At 44.6% G+C, this 20834-nt stretch overlaps 1 protein-coding gene across 3 annotated transcripts; it reads left to right on the forward strand.

Annotated features, from left to right (window-relative positions):
- On the forward strand, window positions 1-9115 carry BRAT1 (BRCA1 associated ATM activator 1). 3 transcript variants are annotated; one of them, XM_071761484.1, is made up of 13 exons: window positions 1-536; window positions 818-972; window positions 1555-1702; window positions 2613-2985; window positions 3070-3189; window positions 3616-3707; window positions 3962-4080; window positions 4581-4767; window positions 5153-5226; window positions 5649-5745; window positions 6029-6127; window positions 7130-7293; window positions 7503-9115. In XM_071761484.1, exons 1-13 carry the CDS (start codon window positions 359-361, stop codon window positions 8199-8201), a joined length of 2505 nt encoding a protein of 834 aa, XP_071617585.1. In that variant the 5' UTR covers window positions 1-358; the 3' UTR covers window positions 8202-9115. The 3 variants fall into 3 exon arrangements, with proteins under 3 accessions (XP_071617585.1, XP_071617586.1, XP_071617587.1); XM_071761485.1 differs by having other exon boundaries at window positions 296-536; window positions 1558-1702; XM_071761486.1 differs by lacking the exon at window positions 3070-3189 and having other exon boundaries at window positions 296-536.
- The last annotated feature ends 11719 nt before the right edge of the window (window positions 9116-20834 follow it).

A 20834-nucleotide genomic window follows, 5' to 3' on the forward strand; every position in this document is an offset into this window, starting at 1 on the left:
GCAGCGGCTCCAACATCGGCTGCGGGGCGACGGTGCCACCAAGCGGCCCCGGCAGGCAGGACACCCCCGGAGGGCTGCGAAGAGCCCCTGGCAGAGCCACCTACCCCTCCAGCAGCTCCTTCGCTGGGCCGCGGGGACAACCCCAGGCGGAGCACACACACACCCCCCGGGAGCTGCCCCGACCCTCCCCGCACCGCGCTGCCCCGCAGCATCCCGCGGGCGGACATCCTGCCGCGTTGCTTCATTACCTCGCCTTTGCGACACTCGCTTTGCGACACTCGCACCGCGGGGTTCCGGCGGGATCTCGAAGGGTCCCAAGGCCGGTGGGCATCCCTTGGACTCCCCCTTCCCTGCCGCCATGTACATCTCCAGGTTAGGGGACATGGAGCAGGTCAGCCACCGCCTCGCCATGTCCCGCGAGTGCTGCCGCCTGCTACCGAGGGTTTTCGCCACCCTCCTGGATCCGCGGCTCTCCGGTTCCGACGACACCTGCCTGGAAAAGCTGCTGGATTGCTTCCAGTTCCCGGCGATGAACGGTGAGTGCCACCCCTAACCCTAACCCAACCCAGACCCCAGGGGAAGCCTCTCTCCGAGGGGCTGTTCCCTCGGTGACACCTCGCACGATGCCTGTGCGTGGCCTTGGGCATCAGGTGGACTCAGGTTTGTTCCTGAGAGTTGCGAGGGATTGGCCACCGACTGGATTTAGCTCCAGTCACCACAACTCTCTGGGCTAGTTTTTTAGTCAGTGAATTATATGGCCATTTGTACAGAAGTCCTGGCAGTGACCCTCTGTGTTCTGGCCTCATTTGATCACCAGATCTTTCTCTGAAGCTGCTGCAGGACAACCCCTGCCTGACAGAATTCCTGACCTCTGTGCTGGCACTTCCAGAGCCCAGTCCAAGAATCCTCTCCTTTACTCTGCGATTAGCTGGGATACTTGCTGGTTCTGAAAATCAGTTCCAACTCTTGCTGGTGAGTTGGCTGCCCAGGTACCTGCTGCTTTGTTTTCTCCTTCTATGTGGAGGATACCTGTAGTGCTTCTGATCTTGAGCTCAAAAAAGCATAAGAGATAACACTCAGAATAATCACTGCAAAATATTGTATTCCTGGGCAGATCCTGTAGATTTGAACTGTGCTAATATTTGCAGCTTCTCCTCCATCATAGGTTGACAGGAAACCTCTGATTCCCTGAAAAAATGAGGGAGCTTTTTAAAGACTTGCTTTCTACAAAAAAATGCATTTATAGTATAAAACCCAAAAGGCTTTGGGGGAAGGATGCATACAACTGTGTATAATGGAACTAACATATACATAAGTTGTCCCTAGCATCTCAAAACCAAGCAGTTTGGGTTTGAACACCTCTATTGCTTAGTCTGTGAAAGAGATGGGTGCTGAGTTTAAGCACGGGATTCTAAAAAATTTTCTTTTTTAGTGGTACTTCTAGCAAGAGAAGTGTTCAATACAGTATTGATACTCTTGACTTGGATGTCATAGCAGCCCCTATTCCTCAACACCCCTTTTTCTTACTGTTCACTGTGTGTTCTCTGGCCTCAGCAGGAGAAGCTGTTGGACAGGCTCTTTGGCCAGGAGGGGCTTCCAAACAGCACAGCCTGGGGGGATGCGACTGTGAGAAGTGGGTGGGTGAAGGGTGTGCACCACATGGTTTGTCATCAGCCTGCCCTCCACTTCCTCTGCAGCACTGGTGAGTACTCCCAGGACACAGAATTCCTCAGGGGCTCTTCCAGTGTGGTCTGTTGCTCAGATGTCAAATGAGAGACAGGAGGTTTCAGTTATTTAAGATAAAAATAAGCCGTTTGTCAAGAAACACTGAAGTCATTGAAAGTTGGTGGGGTTTTCTATTATATTAGCTATGCATTTCATTATTTTTTATTATTATTATTCCCAAACACTAAAGATGGTGCCCTTCTTAGAGGGGAATGAGGAAAATCTTACAGAACATATGATAAAACAGCTAATTAAAAGCCTTCTCTGTTCTTATTTGTAACTCTTACTAAAAAGTACGTTTCAGTATGATTTTAGTGCAGAAAACCTAGTGGGCTCATTTATCTCTTAATACTTGCATGCTTTTGCAGTTTCATTGTTGCTACACAGGTATGTAAATTCTGTTGTTAACTTCAGATCCCACGTACAAAGTGGCCTAAAAGACTGGATTGGTGTTAACATTCAGCATGTGCTGCTGTCCATGTGATGGAAAACTAATCCTGTTGCTGCCTTTCATATTTTCCCTGATTATATCAAGAGATAGTACAGGCTTCTTCCATTAACACACAGTGAGTGTGCTGTCAACTCTCCTAATATTACTAAAGTTACATTGAAGTCCTCTTCTGCTCCTGAATTAAAATACATGAAGATCCAAAATCAATTTTATTTTCTTCATTTGTTTGCTTTCTTTTTGTTGTTAAGGCCTGGCTGACTTTGAAATGCCATAGAGACCACAAAATAAATTATAAAAATCCCCACCAACACCATTTAAAGCTGTGCATTAATTGAATTAGAATAATATATGGTGGGAGTGCAGCAAGGCTCCACCTTACAATAGGAAGAATGTTGGTTTTTTCCTCCAGTGACTTTTTTTTTTTGTTTTCACACAGGAGGCATAGATGTGATCTTCACTCTGCAAGAAGATCCCAGCCTGTTTGTGGCTTCAGCTGCCCATCAGCTTCTGGTGAACATGCTCATCTTCTCCATAGAGACTGCAACTCCCAGTCCTTTCAGCACAAAGGACTTGGACTGGCCAGAGTGTGCTCAGATGATTATAAAGCACATAGAAGATTCTCTGCAATCCAGCTCTGCCTCCCGCATCAAGCAGTCATTGAAACTGCTAACTGCTTTGTTTGAGAGACATAATACTGGGTGGCCTGAGGTGCTCTGGCTAGGCATGGCAAAACAAATAGAATCCTTGTTGATGGAAGAGACCCCTGAAGCACAGCCTATGCTGGTGGATCTTTTGTCTAACATGGCACGGTAAAGGCCTTCTGAGACCTCAGACCTGCTGAGATGTTTTTCACTGTCTAATAAGATATATTACTTACACTTCTTTCTTCTTAGGTCCCCTGTGTTTTATGATGCTGAAGGAAATTTTCAGGGATTAGTGTCATCTGTCCTAGAACACTTAACCCCAGTACAAGCAGGTCCTTTGGCAGTGGCAGTTCTGAAGTGCTGCAGAAGGTAGGACTTAATGCAATGAAATTTTTGCACTTTTCAAATGCTCCTGTACTAATATCTCAGGAGTCTATCCAAGAAGTGTTTTTTTCCTCACTGTACGTTTCACTGTGCTCCTAAATATGTAAGACTGGATGGCAAGAACCATGCCAGTAGCTAGAAAACATCAGATAAGAAAACATCACATAAGAAAACTCTCTGTTTGCATAACTTGAAGCATCAGTTTAATAATTCCAGAGCCATTTCTCCTTTGTTTGTCCAGGGAAGCTTGGAAGAAGGCTTGAACTGTGGTAGTACTTTCATTGCTCTGTCCTTGCTGTCTTGTTTAAAAGCCTGCACAAAAAAACCATCATTCTGCTTAGCATCTGGGGGCAGATGTTTGGGAAGGAATGGAAGTGTTGTTGTTTTGGTAACTGCTGTTTCCTCTTGAAGCCCACAAGATGTGAAGATTAAGGCACTGACTGTTGTACTTCAGCCAATGGACTGTATTTTGAGAGCAGCCTCCCAGCCTCTGGAATACACAGGTACAGTTGTGATTGAAAAGTTAGAGGCCAGTCTGCTTGGCAGTGCTTTCAGGTCTGGTGCAGACAAAGCTGAAGGAGGAAGAGTAGAAGAAGTCAAGGACATTAGCTGTGCTTGTCATGAAGTGCAGTGTCCTGCTGACAATTGCATTAGAAGGGATATTCATGCTGTATCACCTGAATATCTTGATTAACTTTAAAAATCATAGTCCTTTGTATTCATTAAACCCAAGCTCTTCCCTCCTTCGGTCTCCTAGGTTTGCTGGATGAATCTGTTAGTGATCCCACCACTGTTGAAAGTCTTCTGTCTTCCAAGTCATCTTGTGTTAGTCTCCTGTGCCAGACCCTCTCTCATCTGGAGAATCTGCTGTTTCAGGTAACATTCAGAGAATGAAAAAACCCCGAGGATTGAATTAGTTTCAAGACAGTGTTGATCCATTGCAAATTTTTGCAGTGGAGCTTAAAAGAACATGGAGAGGACAGGAGCAGGAGGGTTTCCAGACATTAAAGAGATCTTGCACAGTAGACTCCCAAGTAGGAAGACAGAGGGATATTGAAGCTTCTACAGAGTGACTGCCCTTAGTTTTAAATTCATCTTCACAAGTTTTGTTGCCATACTTTATTTCTACTGGAATTATCGATCCAGTAAAAAAAAAAATAAATTGGTTTGCTTTCCCAAGCAGTGAGAAGAAACTTCTTCCATGTGTGCAATAGTTCTTGGGAGACAGGAAGATAGTTTGTCATTCTTAGCATTGTAGTACCTTAAGAGTACATTAGAAACTTCAATTTTTGCTGCCTCCTGACCAAACCCTTCTGTTCTGCATGCATATCCGAGTCTTTTGCTGGAAACTTAATTTCTTTTTCCCTTCCCATCAGATTCATTTGGAAATGTATTTACCTTACACATCTTTGCTGCACTCTGTCATGACAATATTACAATTTTGTAATGGCTTCCTGACTCCAGCTTCTCCTCTGGGAAGCACGATAAGCCGAATCTTGATCAATTCCTCCAGAGTACAGAGATCAGCTCTTGATGTCCTAGGAAAACTCTCGGAGATAAAAGGTGAGTTAATCTTTGCACTTCAGTTGTTTTTCAAATTTTGGAAATACTTGACTATTGTGTAGTTGCAGAATTTTTAATTTCCCTTCATTCATCTTTTGGAATTACCACTTCCATTTCTGAAACCTCTTCATTTTTTCCAATTCTTCCTACTGTCTTGGCTAATCTTACTTTCTGTTGATGAGCTACAGCAGGTAGTGCTGTAATTCAAAATGTTTTAGTGGTTGTGAGAAATGGGATGTTTCTCCTTTGCTCTGAGGAACGTACTTGCTTTCTTCTCCAAAACAGTTTTACAGTCCTGTATCTTTCTATATTTCAGCAGCTGAATTGTGTTTCAATTGCGCTCCCTCTTGGTATTGGTCTTTTAGTTTTCTTTTTTATATTTCAGCATGTGAGACACTCACAGGAAGTGTATTTGATGTCCTTCTGGCATATCTGGAGAGTCCAAACACCATCTCTACTGTGAGTATAGAACTGTGGAGAGATCTGAGTCAACTAGCTTGCCCCTGTGGGAGGTAGTCTTGAGACATTGCCTGACAGTAGTTGTTCCTTAGCACAGTTTGTATTACAGTTTGCAAGAGACTTGTTCTGGGTCTGCATGATCTGCAGAAAATAGTTAAAATTCTAATGAATACAGAGCAGTACATTGGGTGTTCCTGAAAAGATAGGAGCCATCATGTCTAAGAGTAGCACCAACACAGTCGACCTGACACAGCCCTTAACTATGGAATTTTTTGGACCAAGGGGGTATTTTGTCTTTTTGCTTTGTTTTGTTCAAATGACCCTAAAACCCTTTGTTCAAATGACCCAAAACCCAAATTTTATGTAGCAGAAAGGCAACAATGCCTCCTGTAGTGAAGTAAATCTGCTTTATATTGCTTCAGGTTCTAACAAAAACGTTTCAAGCTACATCCATGTGGTTGCTGTGCTTGCAGAATCAGTCATGCTCCAACAGTCAACAAACTGAGAAGGTATTGAAAGGTAAAGAAGCACTTCAGGTTGGGACAAACAGCAGGTAGTGGTCTATAGAAGGTAGGCTCTTGCCTACCTTTCCTTCTCAAAGCATCTAGAATTCATTTGTTTGCAATTATGTTGAATTTAGGTTTAGCTGCCCAAATGGTGCTTTGGAGAACTTTGGGAAAAGCACACAGCAGCAGCAAAAGGGATTGCATCAGATAAAATGATGCAGAGGTGATACAGTGATTGTTTGAGTAAATCTTGTTGCCTTTCATGTCCATTCAAGCTTCTCACTTGGCTTTTACAGCTGTGTTTCTGGTGCTGCAGAAGCGGTTGTGCAGTCCTTGGTGGGAAGTAAGAGATTCTTCTCTGGAGTTCCTTGCTCACCTGACTGAACACTTGAGAGGTAGGTACAGAGATTGGAGTTGAGATTGGAGGAATTTTAATGTTATGGAAGTCAGTCAGGCTGGTGAAGTGCCCTCTGTCTCATAACTGGAGGACTAAGAAAAGAAATGTCAATATCTTGACTCTCAGGTCATGATGAAAATCTGAGAAAGATTATCCTACTTATCCTGTTGAAACTTCTCCTACTTTCCTGCTGAAGTCATATTGTTGTCCCCTCCTTAATGGCAGTTTTATTGACTTAAACTGAGGGGTGTTGAGACAGCCATCTAAGTTGAGATGTGTATGTCAAGGCAGGTGACAGTGCTTGATGGCAGATAGTACTTTCCCTTTTTGCAGTTTACTCTGCAGTAGACTCTGCTCAGTTTCACTCAGCAGGCTGGGATTTTGGAGGCTAAAAGCCTGGAGCTGCTTTGCATGCTTTGAATTAAGTCCTGATTTTCCAATCTACTGGTAGCTCAGTCTTTGCAGCATGTAGCACAAAGGCAATTTTAGTTCAGCAGTCTTGGCAGACAGGGGGATGTTGTAAGCTGTTGTTGTCCTCAGGTCACAAAGGAAGTACCCAGCACACACAGCTGCATTAGCAGTTTACCCTGCAGCCCCTCTCAGTGCTGCAGTTGCATTCTTTTTCTTTGCTGTATGCCTTGACAAGAAGAAAAGAAGACTATTTTTGCCTCCTTTAAACAAAGGCTTTAAGGGTGATGAAGCTGAAACTGTGTCCTCGCTTGGCCAGAGAAAGTTTTTCTTGCTGCTAGAACAACTGTAAATGGATTTTTCCAAGACGCAGTGTCTAGTAGGGCTTGACTGAAAGTCACCAAGCTGCTCTGAAATGGGGTGCCTGACACAGAGCACCTGTGCTCTTGTGAGCACAGCTGCCTGGTCCCTGCAGTGGCTCAGCTCAGACAGTCCCTGCAGACAGTGGGTGCCCATGTACGATGCATAGGAAAAAGCTTTGTGTTTTAAGAGAGTAAATCCTTGCTTCCTTGGATTGCTATCTTCTTCACAGACAAGGAGGAGTTCAGGAAGTCTCTACTGTCTTCAGAGGTGCCAAAGCTTACAGAAAATCTTCTTGAGGATCCAGAAAGCTATGTGAGAGCAAGTGCTGTGACTGCTGTGGGACACTTGGACATCTGTAATTACTTTGTTGCAGGGAATCAACATAATAAAGAGGTATGAAGACTCTGTGTATCCCACTACAAAATCAAGCAGAACTACACATCAGTGTACTGCTCTGCTACTTGGAACATCACAAATTATCTGTGGTCTCATGCAGGCAGATTTTACAACCAGTAATGAAACTTAGACTTTTTAAGCTTTTGCTGTTCTTGTTTCCTTGCACGTTCTTCACTGTGCTTTCTCTCTGGTCTTTTTACATTCAGAACACTGTAGCAAAGCTTGAAGAAATCTTGTCAACAGACCCAGAGGGCTTTCCTAGGAGGGCTGTGATCAGCACCTTCACCGAGTGGCTGAGAAGAGGCTACATAGGTCCGCTGGAAGATGCAGAGAAGTTTGTCTCTAGAGTGATCCAAACTGTGGAGCACGATTTGGACTGGGAAGTCAGACTCGGTGGTTTGAAACTGGTTAAAACATTTTTTGAATTTTTTTTTAAAAAACCCCAAGCTGACATTTCAGAGCCCAGCACCATCCATCAGGATGAGTGTGTGCAGGCGTTTTGCCGAGCAAAACTCTTCAGCTTTTTGTTTCGGTCTTTGTGTGACTGTGACAAACCTGTAGGGCAGAGTGCATGTCACCTGTTGCTTGGCTTCAGGTCATGGCTCTACCCCTTTCATACCCTGGAGGCTTCACAAAGGACTGGAGATGCACCTGCAAGACCCAGCATTGCCTGGTTACAAAGCACTCTAAAGCAGGGTTCTCTGGCCCAGAACTTCCCCACAGATGGGGTGGATTTTCAAGATCCAAAGACCATGGTGCTAGCTTTGGATACAATCAACTTTGAAGAGCTAAATAGTGAGCTAAGTAACAGTAGTGACTATGTGGTGAAAAGCCCTCTGTCCCTCATCCAGGACATCCTTGCTGCTGTGGGGACTATAGAGGAGAATGAAGTAGACTGTTACTGAAAACACCTTTTGCTCTGAGGCAACAGTGCTTAAGCAGTTTTCTTCTGATGGAGAAGTTTTTGCTACCAGTCATTAAATCTCCCTTGAGGGAGGGCAAAAAGAAATGTTGTCCTTAATGGAGAAAAGGATGGGTTTGTTAGCTGTTAAATGCATCAAGAAAATCTTTGCTGTAATACTGATGACACTTTTTAACACAAAATTCATCTCCAATAAACTGTGATTTATTTTTCAAAGTAAACACATTAAGAAATGCATTTGTTCCTTTTATAAGTCCTGTGTCTTTTAAGAAAGCACCAGACCATGCCTATTTGAGGAAATACTGTTAAAAAAAAAAACAGTGACCAAAAAGAAATTGTTGCATGATCCTTCTAAAGCCAGAGTAGCTAAAACAGATGAAGACTGATTTTAAGGAATGCTTCTTTTAACCTTGTCCATATCTCCATTCTGAAAACAGTTCTCAAGTTCCCTGTTGCATTTTGAGGTCCAGAGCAGAATGTGGCACTTAAGGAGTCAGAATCTGATTATGCTTAACATTACAAACTTTCTTCTATTGATAACATTTGATCTCAACAGTGACACTAAAAAGCTGACTTCATTTTTAATTGCAGCCAGGAGCAAGTCTATTTTGCTGAGAGAGCTCCCATTTTCTGTTCTGAAAGGGCTGTGGTAGCTTGTACCTAGTAAGAGCTACTGCCAACTTCAGCTTTTTCATGATAGAAATAGATCTACACCTGGCTTTGATAAACAATTATAAAGCAGCAGCTATATTGTCAATGGCAACCATTTTCTGAGAAAAAAAAATGCCATTTTAAAAATAATGAGTAATATTGTAGTTTGCAACTTATTCCAATCGTCATTTGCTAAGAAGATTTCTGAAACATAGGGAAAAAAAAATAAAAGTACCTTTATCAATAGGTCAGACCGTGCTGTATTCCTTTCTGGCACCGAGGTGTTACTGGCATTCCTGCAGGCTGTGTAGAGGCAGGAACACAACCCCCCCTTTAGGGGAACCGAGGCTGTAGCATCTAATGCAGTGGAAGAATTTCTTCAATCTCCTCCTTCATCCCTGCAGTAGTGTGGAGTGTGGAGAGTTTGAGTTTTTTGCTTGCTGAGGCTGAAAATTTACTCTCTGCCTTTTAATGAAGTCAGCACACTTACCTGTCCCCCTGTGCACAGCTTTATGTGTAACACAGCCCTGGGGTGTTGTACCAGCAACTGGGAGTAAGAGAAAGAAGCTCTGCTCCTGCTACACAATTCTACCTGAGCAGAGTCCACAACTTTAAGAAGATCTTAAAATCAGGCCTTGTCCTGCCCCTGCATTCTCCTCTGAAAATGAAAGTGTTAATGAGAGGTATTTGCTTTTAAAGAAGTGGGGATTGTTTGTGGAGTTTTAACAATGCTGTCTATTAGGATTAAGGTATTATAGGTCCCAAACAAGAATGCTGTGTTGGCAATGGGTCAGATAAATGCCAGGAAAGGAGACAGCATCTCCTGGTTCAGCACTAGAATTGGGATTTCAGGGTTGTGCAGTTTAGGAGACTCCAAGGAGTTATTCAGATATCAGCAAATTGAAAAAGTGACTTGTTACAGAAGGGAAATTCCACTGCTTATTACTGAGGTCTCTTGACTCCCAGGCCTATTAATTTTTAACAGCTTTTTTTTTATTTCTCATATTGGCTGGGGTGATGGTGACATTAAATTTATACCACTTGCCTAATTACCGTCCAAAGTTTTGTCTATGCACAGGATGTTTGTACACTAAAAACCCAACATACAACAAACTGGGAGGGCACCTTATCTTTAGAAGGGGAAATAAGGATTCCTTTCATCTTTCATTAAAATTAGGTCTCCACCTTCAGTAATTAGGTGACTCAGTGCTGATTTTATACTTCTCTCTCCTGAGCTCACTACATTGCCTTATTTTTTTTCTCTGCCACTCAAGTTCTAGCAGAGAGTTTTAGTAATGCTGAGATTCTTGGACTGACACCTTACCCCTGATAACTGGGAGAAACAAGAAAAGTCATGAACATCTGAGCAACATGAGAAACAAATGCCAGGGAATAGAAAGATTATGGGAGACAAAAGCAAAAGCAAATTCCTGTGGTTCTTTCCACAGAATATTATGACAGTTGGTCTTGTAGGATGAAAATTTAGCACAAACCAACAACTACTGATGTAAATCCCCTGTCATTCTGGGAAAGGGCTGCTTTTGCACACTTAAGAACCCAAGTGCTAGCCTTGCACTCATAACTCATTTCCAACCCACTGCTTACCTACCACAATTTTTTTTTTTTTTTTTTTTTTTTCCTCCTCCACAAGATCCTTATCCCAGCCACACAGCTTTCAGCTGGGCTAAGAATCTACACCCTGTGCTATGGCTTCCTAAGGAGCTGTGGCTGTGGTGCACCTAGGGGAAGGGTTTCACTCTCAAGGAGACAGTCCCAAAAAGCAGACTCGTTACCCCCCCCCGCACACTGAGCAGTCAGTTCATGAAGCACCATCACTATTTACCACTTCCCAATGCTGTAACAATGCCAAGAGGAGGTGGTGCTGGGCTGCCTGGCCTTCTGTTATGGACCCAGGCTCAGGGCTGCCCTATTGGGATGGGTTTCTGTGGGAACTGCTGCTTTCCCATCATCAGTGGTGTAGCTGTGTCCTGGTCCTGCAGGAGGCAGGCACCACCCAGAGAGGTTTTCTAACACATACACACACACTGCAGCTGATCTCAGGCAAGGCTGTGGCCAAACATGGACCTTATTTAACACAAAAAGCACCAAGACACAGGACTGTTATTTGCTTTAACGTGGATTGTGGACAGTAAGTGGTAGCAACACCATTTGTATCAAACACAGAACATCATAGGTAAGAAAAAATTGTGTCTCCAATGGCTCATACAGTGAAAGAAGAAGATTTCAACTCTTCCTCTGCACAGGAGCTATGTAAGTCATGTTGCCTGAACTGTACTTACATAGGAAATTCCCAGAGTTGCTCTCAATACATTTCAACAAAGCTCTGAAGAAAGGATTTGTCAGACTCAAGCACAAGGAAGAAAAAGCATCTTTGGGACCACCCTGCACTAGCAACAGCTTTATAAAAACTGCTGAAAGAATGTCTGCCAGGTTTCTGGACATTAAAAACCTAAGAATATTCTTTGCATAACTACTCTAATTACACAACTTAAAAAATGGGCCATAAATGTCTTAGGCTGTTGCTTTAGCTTAGATATATGTGATCAGTGATTACAGATCCATTCATACAGATCTTTGCAATTTCTTTTGTCTGTCTCATAAAGTTTGCTCTATCTTTCAATACATATTCATCAAAGCTCCTAAAAACCACTGTGTGTTAGAGGAAACTCATCAAGCAGATTCAATGCAGTAGTTCTCAACAATTTACAATGGCAAGATTTTGTCAGTAACAGCATCTCTCCAGTCTGTGCCATTTCCCTTCAGAGCAGAGGGGTTTGTCCTCTCCCGAGAAATAAAACCCCACTTGAACATGGCCAGACCTCAGCCTGCATCAGAAATGCTCCTCCAGACAGGGCAGACCTTTCCTATAATCTTGCAAGCCAGGGCACAGAAAAAGGGAAGGGCTTTCCTCCAGAGCAGCAGAGTGGCTGCCTGAAGAAGGTGGAACAAAGCTGTACAGCTGTAATGAAAGAAGCTGGGGCTCTGCAAAGGCACCTCATAGACACACTCCTAAGTCATACCCAGGTGGAAGGGGGGGTGAGCAGTCCCTGCAATACTAGAGGTGCAATTACACAGCTGTTAAGGCTATGTACATTTTCAAAATGAAACTAAAGAAAAAAGTATTTCTGCCTGCAAGATCAATACCAAATCTCTGCTGAGAACAGAGCAGCTTAATGGGTTTATTTACAGTAACCATCCAGCAGGGCTGCAGAAATGCCTTTCCATGGCTGCCTCCGGAATAAACCCTCCCAAATCAGGGTTTTTCCTCTGAGGGATATTGCCCAGTTAGACCAGTTAAGGTGTAAAGTAAAACCATGACCTTAAAAGGCTCCTGTAGAGCACCAGGGCTTGAACATCAGCAGTACTGCCCTTTCTTCTTTTCAGTTCAGGGTAGGTGGGAATTACCCTTGAGACACAGCTACACTTTCACATCATCTGTTTTTCCATTTCATTATCCCCTTCTCCTCTTATTTCCAGTTTCCACCACATTGTTTGAAGTAGAAGGGAGCAGGGAGCTTGCTCTGTGGTGCAGAGGGACATCAGGGCTTACCTTGGTTGTTCCTTTACCAACACACTGAAAGCTTTGGCCTTGACCCAGTTTCTGGACTGGGCTGTGACCAGCACAAAGATGCTGCAGAGCCAGGTCTGGCAGATGGTGAACCCAGGCTGTCCATCTTGAAACACAACATGGCCCAGCCAAGTCACCTTCCAAATAAACCCCTATTAACTTCTGTTAACCATTACACATTAAATTCCACTGGAATTCTGTAGGCTGGGCAGGGGTACAGGTGAGTCCTGGAGCCCATTGCTCTGATAAACAAAGAGCCTTGATGGGACTGATCTTGTGATTACACATTCTCATTATGTGCCAGGAACAAAAAAGCTGCAGTTAAAACAGAAATGGCAATGGTTGCTAAGTGACAACATCCATACAGGCTTGTCACAGCCAGGAGATAAACAGCTGTGGCTGCACAGCAATCCCAGCTTGTCCATGTAATTGAGGATAAAAATGCTGTTTTCATTATTTTCTACTAACCCTAACTATGACCTCTCAGAGTACTTTATGCTTTGAATTCTGACAAAGAGCCCCATGAAAACAAGGCTAAAGCCTCCACTGAAAGCAGCTGAAGTGAGTTGGACTCAAAATATCTTTAATATTGCACACTCTTTCAGTCTATTTTCTTCCCCGTGGACTAGTGGATAAGAAAACCACAACATTGCTTTCTTGGCTAAGTGATCTGTTTCTGATAAACAGGGAGTAACATGACAGTATTTTCAGCAAGGGTAATTTGAAATAACAACAAAATCAACAGGAAACCCACCTGTCGGCTTCTAAAGTGAACTTGTTGGCTATGGTCAACTCTGAAGGTTTCTGCAATATCTGGAAGAGATTATAATTTTTTTTTCAGAGCTGCAGACAACACATATCCTTATAAAAAAGCATTTAAACTAGAACTTTAAAATTACTTAAAATGGTGGTTGAATTGTTAAGGAGTCTGGGATCCAGCAAGACACAAAGGGGTCACCTGCCCCAGTTTAGCAGTGGTGGGACTGGGTGGGAGGAAGGCAGAATAGGTACCTAAACACCACTTTACCTGGATGGAATATTACAAACCTTTAATGTAGAAATCCTAATAAGCAGCCCAGTTCAACACAGGATTATTTTTTTTTTAAGAAAAAAAAAAAAAGAGGAAAATAAGTATTGCAAGAGGCTGTACCCAATGTCTCACTTGCCCTCAGTACCCTAACACCCTGCAGAAAAACCTGTTTGAAGCTGTGCTGGTAGTGGAGACAAAGGGATGGATCTGCCAACATCCTGTGAACAGATCAGAAGTGACCAGGAAAAGCCATCACCCAGCTACCAAATGGAGTGAGAGATGCTCAGCCAGGCAGGTCCAGCTCAGCACAGCAGGGGCTGTGTGGGCAGATCCAAACCCCCATACACAGGGGATCATCCCCAGTGCACCTTGGCTTGCAACATTCTACCAGAGCTCGTGTGACCACAATTTCTCCAAGCAGCAGTTCTCAGTGACTACTGAAATATGCCCTCTCCTAATGAATTCTTTTTTGTGTCCATCCACAGAAACCTCAGTTCCCAGTGCCAGGAGGAACAGCCCTGATCCAGCCCAAATCTCAAACACCACAGGTTGCCAGTGCAGTCAAAGCTCAGCCACATGGATAAAGCCACCTTGGCTGTTGCCTTTTGTGATTATATTAAACACTTCTGGTTTGCACACTGGTTTTTTTTTTTTTTCTTTCCCTAAATGCAGCTCCTTCCCTGGCTGTTCTTATTCCTCAGCTTGCTTCACCACAGTCAAGAAAATGAGCCTGGTGTTAAACTCTGTGCCACTGCTCTCCAAATCCCTGTTTTGCTGTACAGGGGTCTGACTTTCCAACAGCATGAAATAAGCCTACTCCAAGGTGTAGCATCCTGCCTGGGTTGCAGGAACACCCCCCATGTGTGCTGCAGAGCTGGGGGGCAGACAGCTCAACCTCTCAGTTACCACAGACATGGCACCACAGAGGGGAAAAAATAATTCCTGTTGAGAACTTCTGCCCCAGAGGGATCAGCCTTGCCCCCTCCCTACTTTGGGAGCATCTTCTCCACCCTTTGTTTATTACAGGAAGATCAAAGATCCATCTCCATGGAAACGTCTGCGCTCAAAGAGTGTCTGCACTACAGCTTTACATCCTGCATATAGGTTTTGACACTGTTTTTTTAAACAAAAATGTTGAGATGATCAGCATTTGGGTCTCTGGAGAAACAGTTTTGTTAATGGTAACCAATAACCTGAGCATCACATGTGTGTGTAACTCACATGGAGCAGAACACATGGAGAATCACAGCATCTGGGGTCCCTGAAGAGCAGAGCCCCTCAGCTGTACACAGAGACATCCCATGCCCTGGCTCCTGAAGCTTTCCAGGGTGTTTTTCTCATGCCCAGAGTAGATGGGGGGCAGTGGCACATGTGTTCTTCAATAGTTGGCACCCCAACACTCTATCCCCACATCTGAATTTTGGTAGGAATTTCTGATACAGACAGCAGAGCTACTGGATCCCACTGGTGCATCTCCAGCCCCCAAAATGCCTGGACCCACCCAGAGATGTCAAGTGGTCCAACACCCAGCACAACCTTCATAGTTCTGCATTCAACCTGTTACCTTTGATCCAGCAGTGGCTGGGGCACTGGTACTGGGTCATTCCAGTGATTTCCCTCCCTGTATCTCTCAGCTCCCATTCTTTCAGCACAGTTGCTCTTACAAATAATTTCCTGGAGAAGGAAAGTAAAAATAAATAAACAAATACGTAAATTAATAAACCACACAGGGGTTCAGATGTTTTTTGACCTGGAGCTGCAGCCTTACAAGAAATTCTGGATTCAGTTTAAATCTCATACAAAGAGAAGTCAGGACAAAAGGGAGTGGACCAGAACTCTCTTGTCAGACTCACATTTACCCAGGTGTGTTCTGAGCACCACAGGGGCTGCATTAGCACCAAAGCAGAGCCCATGACACCGACCCAGGGAGCACCAGCCAGCACCTGGGAGAAAGCCCCATCCCACAGCACTGCAGGGGAAGATCTTGGCTGCCAAGGAATTCTTGCTGCTCCTCGTGGCAGTGGTGAGCCCTGCGTTGCCCATTTGCACACAGAATGCGATTTTTATAATCAGATTAAAAAATTTCAGAACAGCAACTGTGCAGAGAGCAATCCAGCTGCCAGTGTTGAGCCTTATCCTAGGGCACAGGCAGAATAGGCCAGGAGGGAATTAATACTGCATGAGCTGCACCATGCTGAGTTTCATGGCTTAATTATAAAAGAGAAAGCAATAATCAAGGGATCTGTAAGGCTAATAAGTGTTCTGAGAACACCAAATGTGACACAAGAGCCACAGCCACTGCGACAGGACACAAATGCAGTTAAAAAGCACCTTCATCACACACTGTGTATTAATTCTCAGCTGGTTTCCAATGACAGCTCTTGGCCTCTCGCCACCTTCATAGCATCACTGGTTGCAAGGGATCACCACCTAGCCCAGGGCAAAGCAGGTTGTAGCCAGCCCACCAGAAAAAAGAAAATCCCAGCCCTGCATCTGCCCAACGAGACACAGATATTAGCTCTGACTTAAAGCTCTGCAGCCTGAGGGCTCTCTGCTGCCTTATGCCTGAGCTCAGCTCAGCCCTCACACCTGGGTCAGCATTTGGAGGTTTCTGGGTCAGCCATGGTGTCCACAGCACAAGTCACCTGGCAAAGGACAGTGCAAGGAGACAGTCAGGCCCTTGGCAAATTCTCCAGTTGTCTCTGCAGCAAAACACTTGAAAGTGCTTCTGTTCCTCAGAGCCTCTCTATCTCTATCTCTCCTCTCCATCTCATGTTTCATCTCACTGCAGCTTTTTAATTACGCAGAGAGCTCATTGCAGGGCTTTGCCTCTCAGTCACAGACTTCCTTTCGCCTACAAGGAGGACATTGTTCTAAGGAGGGTCTGGGCTCCACTTAAATCATCACACATGTGAAACTTGCTGTCTCTATGTCTCTGTCTCAGAGAAAACCCTGATAAACCCTTAAGCAGGTGCCACCAAGTAGAACTCTTCCACCTGTGCTATCACACAGTGATCCCCACATTCCTGTAGACCAGGGCATGACACAGCCCTTAACAGATTGCTGGCATCAGCAAGATACTTCTTGGGCTGAAATGCTACAGGACTGGGTGCCAGTCAGGGCTGCAGGTACAGAAACTTGTAATGCTCCTGAACATCCACTTCTGCCAAATAATTTATTGCATCAGGGGCAGTTTTCTCACTGCAAACGCCTCATCTTCTAGCCCTCTACAAAGGGCAACTCTTGGCAGTTCTCTGTCCCAAGATCTTTTATCAAATCAAAGCCTTTCAAAAGAAATAGCTACCTTTTTTCTCTTACTAATAATCCCAAATTTAACTATGTCCTACTTAACACCTCCTCTGAAACCAGGAAGCAAGATGCTATTTCTGCTGCCCTCAATAACTGGACTCTGATGAACACCAGGGAGCACACAGGTACCAGGCTGAGTTCAAAGCCTGGGCTGGATTGCTCTCAGAGCAGCCCCCCATCCATGGTGTTCCCAAAGCCTAATCAGGGGCCAAGAGGAAGCAGTCATGAAAATATTTTTCTTTAATTAAAAAATTGAGAACTGTTCTGCACGTTCCCCTAAATCTTCTATGCCAGGCCAAATTTGTACACTGAAATTGCTTTCTACTTGCTGTAAAAATATCTCTCTGTCCCCTCTTCTGCCTCTGTGACCATATGGGGTCCTGAAATCATGCTTCCTCGTGGGAATGAATCATGGAACGTGCACACTGACTTCCTCCAGAGGGATTTGAGCAACCTGGTCTAGTGGGAGCTGTCCCTGCCTATGCAGGGAGGTTGGCACTAGGAAATCGTTAAGGTCCCTTCCAACCCAAAGCATTCTGTGATTCAATGATTTAAAACATGAAATCAATGGTAAAAAGGGAAGGCAATCTTATATATGGGCACAGCTTGGGATAAAATAAAGTTTCCTAAGATTGACACACAGACAGATTTGGACCAGTTGTTGCCTAGGGTCAACAGCCCTTTCTTAAGAATCTTAACAAATCTTAACTTTGAATAAACCCATAGTGTTAGAAGCTGCCCAGGATGCACACAGAAACATGACCTAGAAACTTACTTGAAAATAAATAAATTATTCCCTTTCATTCCTTGACAAATCTCTTGCTCAGTGTTTTAACCTTCACTCCATCACTGCTCTCTTTTCCCCCCTCTCCTCTTTTCCTCCAGCACCAACTTGTGGCAGCAGATTCCTCTTGCCAGTCAGGGAAGGGCTGGGCTCTTTCTGTTTGTTTCTTCAAGTCTGTGGCACCACAGCAACCAGCCAAACACTTGTTTTCATTCATGTTCCTCCCCAAGCTTGCCAATAGAGCCTGGACTGTGCCAGGACACAGCAGAGAGAGATGATTTTGACAGTCCAGTGCATTTTCCAGATGGAGCATGAGCATTGCCTTAGGGACAATTAATGCCTTCACTTCTTCACCTACCAGAAGGTGCCTGCTGCTCTCTTCTCCTCTTCCACCACCTCCTTCTGGGGGGAAGATGCTGACCTTCACTGCTTCACTTGGATTTCTCAAGGGAATCACAGGAAAACCTGAGTACCCCCTTGGTTGTTCACCCCCCTTGCCTCCACCAGGATCATCCCCAGGGCTCTTCAGGGAAGGGCAATGGACAAGGCACAAGGCAGCATCCCAGGGCACATCCTGGCACACAAACAGGATCCTCTTGGGTAGCCTCCAGGGGAGCAGCTGGGCAAAGCACAATACACTGCGTTTTTAAGGGTATCATGAGTGACTGGAAGAGACAAGGAACATTTCTTCTCCCTTTCACACCCTCTGATAGATGCAGAGAGCCAAACCAACCCCTTTCAGTGAGGAAGCACAAAGCTCCTGTAGTCTTGTCAGATTCAGTCCCTCAGGCTCCCCTGTTCAAGGTGAACACCTGATTTAATAATTCTTGATCTCCTGCTTCAAATGTTCTATCAGAAACACATCACCAGATTTTCATCCTGCAAAGGAAGGAATTCTGTCTTTGGCAGAGAAGTCCATGCTGCATCCTCCCAGTAACTCCCAGGATGGTAACTTTCCATCTCCAGAACAAACCAGTCAGTCCTGTTTCTCCTCTTCCTTTCCATCTCCATTAATATGGAGCAGATCTCACCCTTTGGCTTTTATGTCTGTCCCTACTAGCAAGTTTTCTTTTCACAGAAGCAGCAACATGAGCCTAAATTCAGATTATTTTGTGTATTCCTTAATTCTCTTCCTTGTTTCCAGCCCAGTCCAGATGTGTTTCAACTGCATTAGGACCAAAAGCAAAGTATTTGCTGGCAATTCTGCAGTGCTGCCCAAGTGTACATCAATGGTTTGTGTTTGACCAGCAGAAAAACAACAAGAGCTGAACCCACACTGCTCTCCTAGGCTGCTAGTAGTACCCAAACTTAAAAAAAGTTAGCTAACTTTTAAAACTGAAAGTGCTTTTACATTTTGGGCTGTAATGAAAAGGCATCCTGGTCCCTTCAAAATGGACTCAAGGTTACAAGGATTCAAGAATAACACCAACTTCTTAATAGCCAGAACTCCAAAACCAAGAGAATATTTCACACCTGCAGTGAGCAATTTACTATCAAAAAAATAACTGCACACCTATTTAGTGTGCAATCCCAGCCAGCCAGATCCCCCACAGAAGCTCTGGATCAAGCTGAAAGGGCAGGAAAGGCTGAAAAAGAGAACAAGAGGACAGAAGGGAAACAATTTGCCCCAGTCACACTGCAGGCTGGGGCAGGAGCAAAAATGTCCCTAAGGCCAGCACAGAGCTCACTCTTCATTAGCTCAGGGTGACCAAGTGATGCTGCCTGGGGGTCACCTACCTTAAACCAGGTGTCCAGCAGCCTCGGGTCAACCTGAGATGAAAAATGCAGGGAGACCTAAAAGAGGTTTGCATCAGTCTCTCACACACCAGCACTCCAGCTTGGCTGGCAGGACAGGGCACAAAAACCCCATCAGACAAGATATGGCAGAGCAATCCTCTGGCTGCCCCTGTCCAGCTGCTTTTCAGGAGGAAACCACCACAGCCCTCCAGGAGGGGTTTACAATTACACACCAGGAGCACAGGTTTCAATTCCTAAAGGCCAGGGGGAACCACAAAGTCCCTGTGCTCTTCATACTGAGCAGAGATGACTGCATTTCACCCCATCTGTGCTCTGCTGAACCCAGGCACGTGTGCTTGGCTGAAGCCCAGCTTGTGGAAAGGCATCTTATCTTGATTGGAAAACACTACCATATGGAAAGACTTTCACTTTCCCCTGTAATTTGTTCCAGCAGCTAATCAACATCATTCTTAAAAAAAAAATAACGCCTATTTTTTGTTTCCATTTGTCTGGCTTCAGCCTGCAGCTGTGGGCTTGGGCCATGTCTCTTCTCTCTGGCTTAAGCAGCCCTTGGGTATCTGCTTTGTCTCCTGGTGGAGCTATTGCAGTATCACTGCCCCATTTTCATCAGCTGAACAGCTACAGTTGCTGAAGTTCCAGCTTTGGGCATCAGTTTGGGGATTTCTTCATTCTGTTTCCCCTTGAGGACGTGCTGTTCTACAAAGTTCCCTGCATGTGCCTCTGGATCTCCCAACCTTCTGAGCAGAGACAACAGATCATCGCTTCTCCAGGAAACACAACTGGGTGTAAACAATTGAGTTTAGAGACAGAATAATGATTGCTGCTGCTCCCTGCAGATAAAGGCCACTTGTGGGGAGCATCACGTCTCCACTGCAACCAGCTTCCATCACAGCTGAGCTAATGCTGGTCACAGCCATCCCAGGACTCTCCCACTCCTCCCCACCCCAGCCTTACATTGCTGTCCGCCCCTCCGATTCTCTGCACGTCTGCACTCTCCAACTTCTCATCTGATCCAGTTTTTGACCACCTTCTCCACCTTTTTTCCCTTCCCATTCTACTGATCTTCTCTTAATAAAATCCTAAAAAGTCAGAGAGTAAACATCTGGCTGTTCCCTCATCACCTGCTCTGTCCCTGGTGTCCATCTCCCTCACTGGACAAGGACCCTCCACCTCCTCCCATATCTACCTGGGACAAATTCATCATTATAATCACTCAATAATACCTCCAGCCCTGTTTACCTGTGCTTGTCAATCAGTGGTTTGGCAACTAAGACAAGTATTATTAACTTCAAATGCAATAGATTTCTTAGAAAAATAATAATTGCATTTTTGGAGCACAGTATCAGGGCAATATTTTTGTCTGGTTTTGGCTCACAGCTTCCTCAGGGCAGGAGCTGGCTCTCTGAAGCTTGTATTGTTATTAATATGTTGCTGGTGTACTACGAGAAATGCACAAACAGATAATTTAAGTTAATTAATACAAATAAACTCTAAT

This window comes from Heliangelus exortis, chromosome 17 (assembly GCF_036169615.1).
Source record: "Heliangelus exortis chromosome 17, bHelExo1.hap1, whole genome shotgun sequence".
In the NCBI taxonomy this organism is placed as follows: domain Eukaryota; kingdom Metazoa; phylum Chordata; class Aves; order Apodiformes; family Trochilidae; genus Heliangelus; species Heliangelus exortis.